Below are 8,201 nucleotides of genomic sequence, written 5' to 3'. Positions count from 1 at the left end.
GGGGGATTAGACAGAGAGACAAAAACAACAACAGCAAACAACAACAACAACAACAATAGAGCAACATCAGCAAATATGACATGTACAAATATGATGGTAAAAGTAATAGCAAATAAGCAGTTCGCGAAAAATGAAAAATAATACAGAAATGACAATGAGCATTATTACACTACAAATGGATCAATACAAATACCAATAGAAATAGCGCTATTGATAATGAACAATACCAATAATTTACCTTTATTATCAACAATACAGTTGTTTAAATGCAACAATACATATACGTAATGATAACTTGAGATACGAAAGAATGCATATAAACAACTTTAACACTGTTACAAATATGCACCACACTGTGAACCCACACCAAACAAGAATGACAACACACATCCGCACTGTAACACAACATAAACACAACAGAACAAATACCCAGAATCCCTTGCAGCACTAACTCTTCCAGGACGCTACAATATACACCCCCCACCCCCCGCTACCCCCTACCCAAAACCCTGCCGCCCACCTCAACCTCCTCATGCTGTCTCAGGGAGAACATGTCCCAAATTCCAAGCTGCTGGTTTGAGGCATGTTAAAAACAATAATGCACTTTGCAGAGGTGGGTAGTAACGCGCTACATTTACTCCGTTACATCTACTTGAGTAACTTTTGGGATAAATTGTACTTCTAAGAGTAGTTTTAATGCGACATACTTTTACTTTTACTTGAGTATATTTATAGAGAAGAAACGCTACTTTTACTCCGCTACTTTTATCTACATTCAGCTCGCTACTCGCTACTAATTTTTATCGATCTGTTAATGCACGCTTTGTTTGTTTTGGTCTGTCAGACAGACCTTCATAGTTGCCTGCGTTTCAACAAATACAGTCACTGGTGACGTTCACTCCGTTCCACCAATCAGATGCAGTCACTGGTGACGTTGGACCAATCAAACAGAGCCAGGGGTCACATGACCTGATAAGTTGACAAATGTATTGGGGTGTTACCATTTAGTGGTCAATTGTACGGAATATGTACTGTACTGTGCAATCTACTAATAAAAGTTCCAATCAATCAATCAAAAGTGTGAAGGAAAAAAGCCCCTTTTTTATTTCAACCGTACATCCCGTCAAAAGCCTAAAGACTGACTGCACAGTTCCTGTCTTCACAATAAAAGTGCCGCTCCATCGTGCCTGCGCTTTCAAAATAAGAGTCTCCGAAAGCCAGCGCAAACAAGCTGGCAAGCTACGGAATTTGCCGCCAATGTATTTCTTGTAAAGTGTATAAAAACGAATATGGAAGCTGGACAAATAAGATGCCAAAAAACCAACCACTTTCATGTGGTATTAGACAGAAAGGAGGAACTTTTTTCTCCTCCATTTGAAAACGTGGACGTTATCATCACTACTGTCTGATTACAATCAATGCAAGTCATCAGAATCAGGTAATACACCAACTTATATTCTTGTCTTCATGAAAGAAAGGAATCTATATGTGTTAAACATGCATGTATATTCATTAAAACACCTTTAACATGTAAACAAAAACGGCAAAATAAATAAATATAAATTATATACTGTATAAATCAATGTATGTATATATATATATATATATATATATATGTGTATATATGTATATATATGTATATATATGTGTGTGTGTGTGTGTGTATATATATATATATATGTGTGTATATATATATATATATTTATATATATATATATATATGTATGTGTGGGGAAAAAAATCACAAGACTATTTCATCTCTACAGGCCTGTTTCATGAGGGGGGGTACCCTCAATCATCAGGAGATTTTAATGGGAGCATTCGCATACCATGGTTTATATAGGGCACAGAGTGGGTGGGTACAGGCTGGCTTAGGGGCGTGGTGATTGGCTCATGTGTTACCTAGGAGGTGTTTCCGTCTATGGCGGCATGCTGTGACAATTTCGCTGCCCTTGTTGAGGGATGACAGGTCTGGACGGTAAATAATAAACAGTTTCTCTTTCAAGCATAGGTTGCATCTTTTATTACCACTATTGTAAGGTGTGCTGGATGCAAGAATTTGCCATGTTATTGAATATTCAACATTATTGTCTTTGAGGTCCCAAATGTGTTTGCTGAGTTCTGTGGTATTTCGCAGGTTTTTGTTCCTGAAAGAAGCCTTGTGATTGTTCCATCTGGTTTTGAATTCTCCCTCGGTTAATCCTACATATGTGTCGGATGTGTTAATGTCCTTGCGTATTACCTTAGATTGGTAGACAACTGATGTTTGTAAGCACCCCCCGTTGAGAGGGCAATCAGGTTTCTTTCGACAGTTACATCCTTTGTTGGTTTTGGAGTCGCTCTGTCTGGGGGCCGACGGCTCATTTGCAATTGTTTTGTTGTGGTTTGAGATGATTTGTCGTATATTGTTCATGCAGCTGTAGCTCAATTTAATGTTGTTCTTGTTGAATACTTTTCTTAGGGTGTTGTCTTTGGGAAAGTGTTTGTCAATCATGTTGAGGAATTTGTGTCCAATGTTAGTTGAGACGTTTTTGCTGTATGGGGGGTTGTACCAGATGATGTCGTTTCGTTTTCTGTTCTTTTTTGGCTGGTTTCCTGGCGTGGGTTACATATATATATATATATATATATATATATATATATATATATATATGTATGTGTGTGTGTTACTCATCAGTTACTCAGTACTTGAGTAGTTTTTTCACAACATACTTTTTACTTTTACTCAAGTAAATATTTGGGTGACTACTCCTTACTTTTACTTGAGTAATAAATCTCTAAAGTAACAGTACTCTTACTTGAGTACAATTTCTGGCTACTCTACCCACCTCTGGCACTTTGGGACTTCAATAATAAATATGGCAGTGCCATGTTGGCATTTTTATTTTGGAAAACTTTGTCACATTGTTTAATGCATCCAGCGGGGCATCACAACAAAATTAGGGATAATAATGTGTTAATTCCAGATATCGGAATCGGTAATTAAGAGTTGGACTATATCGGAATATTGGCAAAAAAGCCATTATCGGACATCTCTAATCCAAATCATACCCCTTGCCAATAGTAATATGTTTTTAATACTTAAGTTCATGTGGACATGGCTTCATGGTTGAAATTCAGACCTCAGGACACACTTTAGCTTTGAGGGAATGTTTGGCTGAGGACCAGGAAGCGGTCCGTGCGGCCTCACACAGGGTCTTACGGACCGATTTCTCCCCGGGCGCCGCAGCCTCGGGCGGAGCCGCCCGGAGTGCGGGCTCTTCGCTCTCTTGTTTCCCGGGAGGAGTGAAGAGGACCTGGGGCACCAGGCCGTACAGCTGGAAGAAGAACACCGCCATGGCATGAACCCAGTTGGGGAGTGAGGCGCTGGGGGTAAAGAGCAACACGGCATGGACGATTTGCAGTGGTAAGCAGAGCAGAACTAAGGAGGAGACCGACAGAGCCAGAGAGCGGAGCCTCGGGGGTTTATACTTAGTGGAGTCTGACTGACTGAGCTGCTTGCTGTTCTTGTAGCGAAGATCTAGGTAAAGAACCAGCAGGAAAAGTAAGGGGAGGATGAACACAGCCATGCCATGGACGTAGACCAAGAACTGGGGGCTGAGGATGGTGTCGGGGGCGCAGACGCCCCAGTGGCTGCTGTGGATCTCCTCGTAGGTGAAGTTACGCAAGTCCTCCATGTAAAACTTCGACAGAAAGCCTCCGTACGGAAGATACTTCCCAATAACCATGCGCTCGTGGTGGTATTTAGGCATAGGCGTCGTCCAGTTGCCGTCCAGCCCGAGGTCAGTGGTGCCCTGGTCGTGACCCGTCCTTCCCCACCGGTCCAGGACGTCGGAGCTGATGAACTGGCCGAAGGAGGTGAGAACGGAAGCCATCCAACACAGCAGGACCACGCAGAGAGCTCGCTGACGCGTCACCAGATTGGAGTACCTGGTGTTTAAATACACACAGACAACATGACGTGTAAGTCCTCGAAACACTTTACCTGGACTTGGACGAATTCTGAATGGTTTTCGACGTTGGTCCACGCCACAAAGTCTCATCGAAGTCGGTTACGCTTCTGCGTGCACTTTAAAATGTTGCGCTGCTTAGCTGCTGGTGTGACGCTCATGCGTGTCGAGCTTTTGTCAACAATGTACTCATCAGCAGTGTTAATGCCGGCTGAGCAGTTTCATAAATGACCTGTTCTCCAAACCATGAATCAATGTTTCTCATGAGTTTTCAGGTATAATGCGTGCCTGCAATGAACACCTGAGGTAAATAAATGCTCTTACACCCTGCACTGTAATCGTATGAAACTTGATATAAACTATATATATATATATATATATATATATATATATATATATATATATATATATATACACACATGTGTATATACTGTATATATATATATATGTGTCATGTCTGTGTAATCATGTTTTGTTTTAGTCATGTTTTGTTTAGTTATTGGACTCTTTAGTTTCTGGCTTTCCACTCCCTTGTCTTGTTTCCATGATTACCCATTAGTTTCACCTGTTCCACGTTTGGACTCATTGTGCACTCTTGTTTGTCACCATAGCAACCCATTAGTTTTCACCTGTCACGTCACGCACCTGTTTCACGTTTTGAGTCACGCACCTGTTTTCGTTAATCATGTCTGTAGTATTTAAGTTCCTTGTTTTCAGTGTGTCTTTCTGGTGACATCCCACAATTACGCTCTACACACTCTTCATCCTCTTAGATCCTGCTTCATGTCCCATGCCAAAGTAAGTTTTTGTTCCATGTTTATAGTCTTTTTGGTTTCATAGTTTGATCTCCGCCATTGTGCGCGCCTTTTGTTTACTTCCTTTTTTTGTAGTTATAGTGTTTAAATAGAAATGTACTTACATTCCAGTCTCGCCCGAGCCAACTTTCCGTTGCATCCCGGAAAAGCAAACACCCAGGACCAAGTCATGACAATATGTATGTACATATGTATGTATATATATGTATGTATATATGTGTATAGATGTATGTACATATATATGTACCGTATTTTTCGGACTATAAGTCGCAGTTCTTTTTCATAGTTTGGCCGGGCTCCAGTGCGATTTATATGCTTTTTTCCTTCTTATTATGCATTTTCGGCAGGTGCGACTTATACTCCGGTGCGACTTATACTCCAAAATATATGGTATATGCATATATATACAAATATATTTATATATATAAATATATATGTATTTATTAAGGTTATACGGTATACCGGTATTAACATAAACAAACTTGCAATAAGAAACATACTGTATGTTTAATATACCATAAGATTTTTTTGTTAATATAAAGCCAATAATGCAATTGTTTGTGGTCCCCTTTATTTAGAAAAGTATTGAAAAGTACCAAATAGGATCGAAATACATTTTGGTACCGGTTCCGGTACCAAAATATTGGCATCGGGACAACACTCGTATATATATATATATATATATATATATATATGTATGTGTGGGGGAAAAAAAATCACAAGACTATTTCATCTCTACAGGCCTGTTTCATGAGGGGGGTACCCTCAATCGTCAGGAGATTTTAATGGGAGCATTCGCATACCATGGTTTATATAGGGCACAGAGTGGGTGGGTACAGGCTGGCCTAGGGGCGTGGTGATTGGTTCATGTGTTACCTAGGAGGTGTTTCCGTCTATGGCGGCATGTTGTTACAATTTCGCTGCGCTTGTTGAGGGATGACAGGTCTGGACGGTAGATAATAAACAGTTTCTCTTTCAAGCATAGGTTGCATCTTTTATTACCACTATTGTAAGGTGTGCTGGATGCAAGAATTTGCCATGTTATTGAATATTCAACATTATTGTCTTTGAGGTCCCAAATGTGTTTGCTGAGTTCTGTGGTATTTCGCAGGTTTTTGTTCCTGAAAGAAGCCTTGTGATTGTTCCATCTGGTTTTGAATTCACCCTCGGTTAATCCTACATATGTGTCGGATGTGTTAATGTCCTTGCGTATTACCTTACATTATACATAGATATACATATATATATATATATATATATATATATATATATATATATATATATGTATATATATATATACATAAATATATATATATATATATATACACATACATATATATATATATATATATATATATATATATATATATATATATATATACACACACACAGACATATATATATATATATATATATATATATATATATATACAGTTACATACATTATACATAGATATACATATATATATATATATATATATATATATATGTATGTGTATATATATATATATGTATATATATATATATATATATATATGTATATATATATATATGTATATATATATATACATAAATATATATATATATATATATACACATACATATATATATATATATATATATATATATATATATATGTATATCTATGTATAATGTATGTAACTGTATATATATATATATATATATATATATATATATATATGTCTGTGTGTGTGTATATATATATATATATGTACAGAATATATATATTTTGTGTGTATATATATATATATATATATATATATATATGTCTGTGTGTGTGTGTGTGTGTATATATATATATATATATATATATATGTACAGAATATATATATATTTATTGTGTGTGTATATATATATATATATATGTACAGAATATATATATATATATATATATTGTGTGTATATATATATATATATATATATATATATATATATATATATATATATATATATATATATATATATATATATATATATATACACACACACACACAGTGTATATATGTATGTATATATATATATATATATATATATATATATATATATATATATATATATATATATACTCAGTACAGGCCAAAAGTTTGAACACACCTTCTCATTCAATACGTTTTCTTTATTTTCATGACTATTTACATTGTAGATTGTCACTGAAGGCATCACAACTATGAATGAACACACGTGGAGTTATGTACTTAACAAAAAAAGTTGAACTAACTGAAAATATGTTTTATATTCTTCAAAATAGCCACCCTTTGCTCTGATTACTGCTTTGCACACTCTCGGCATTCTCTCGATGAGCTTCGACGGTTTTCACGTCACAGGTGTCATAGTTTCGATGCCTTCAGTGACAATCGACAATGTAAAATAGTCATGAAGATAAGAAAACGCATTGAAACGAGAAGTAAATTGTACATTAGGGTTTTTTTTTTAATCCACAAAATAATGCCGCAACATTTGAAGCTGTTTGTTGTGAGTGACGACTGTTTTTCCTTGTCACCTGAGAAAATACTAAAAAGGCCACATTTGACTTTCGCTTGTAAAATCAGGAAAATAATTGTCTTTCACAGAAACCTTGGACCATGTTGCTGTCAATCAAACATCTTTAGAGTCGTTTCGTATTTACTCAGCTTCTCCTTCAGCTCGGGAATTGCAGAAAAGAAGTCAGTCCCGGCAGCAATGAGCAGTCTGTGTTTCGATGTAACACGGTCCCATATGGCACATCCTGGCATGTTTACAGCCTTTTTTTCTCTTAGTTTTATATTGATTTTTCTTCATTTACTGCAGAGAGCAGCTTGAGAGAGTGTTTGTCGACTCTTGCCTCCCACATAGTATTTACCCCACACTTATATATGTCTATGAAGGCGATAATGAGCCGTGTTATCGTGTAATTAACAGTACGTGTTGGCGAGAGAATTGTTTCGGAGGCGCCATAATGGCCACTTGTTTGATATACAGGTAAAAGCCAGTAAATTAGAATATTTTGAAAAACTTGATTTATTTCAGTAATTGCATTCAAAAGGTGTAACTTGTACATTATATTTATTCATTGCACACAGACTGATGCATTCAAATGTTTATTTCATTTAATTTTGATGATTTGAAGTGGCAACAAATGAAAATCCAAAATTCCGTGTGTCACAAAATTAGAATATTACTTAAGGCTAATACAAAAAAGGGATTTTTAGAAATGTTGGCCAACTGAAAAGTATGAAAATGAAAAATATGAGCATGTACAATACTCAATACTTGGTTGGAGCTCCTTTTGCCTCAATTACTGCGTTAATGCGGCGTGGCATGGAGTCGATGAGTTTCTGGCACTGCTCAGGTGTTATGAGAGCCCAGGTTGCTCTGATAGTGGCCTTCAACTCTTCTGCGTTTTTGGGTCTGGCATTCTGCATCTTCCTTTTCACAA

General features: G+C 36.6%; 1 protein-coding gene across 1 annotated transcript in view; it reads right to left on the bottom strand.

Moving 5' to 3' along the window:
* Positions 1–3,116: 3,116 nt before the first annotated feature.
* The window catches only part of LOC133605475 (adenosine receptor A1-like), a 6,571-nt gene continuing 1,486 nt past the window's right edge, over positions 3,117–8,201 (bottom strand). The window contains exon 2 of the mRNA XM_061958824.1: positions 3,117–3,930. Coding sequence (XP_061814808.1) covers positions 3,117–3,930 — 814 coding nt within the window. The remainder of the gene's footprint in view (positions 3,931–8,201) is intronic.

Source organism: Nerophis lumbriciformis, linkage group LG04 (genome assembly GCF_033978685.3).
Source record: "Nerophis lumbriciformis linkage group LG04, RoL_Nlum_v2.1, whole genome shotgun sequence".
In the NCBI taxonomy this organism is placed as follows: Eukaryota; Metazoa; Chordata; class Actinopteri; order Syngnathiformes; family Syngnathidae; genus Nerophis; species Nerophis lumbriciformis.
This window is presented reverse-complemented; position numbering and strand designations above follow the sequence as displayed.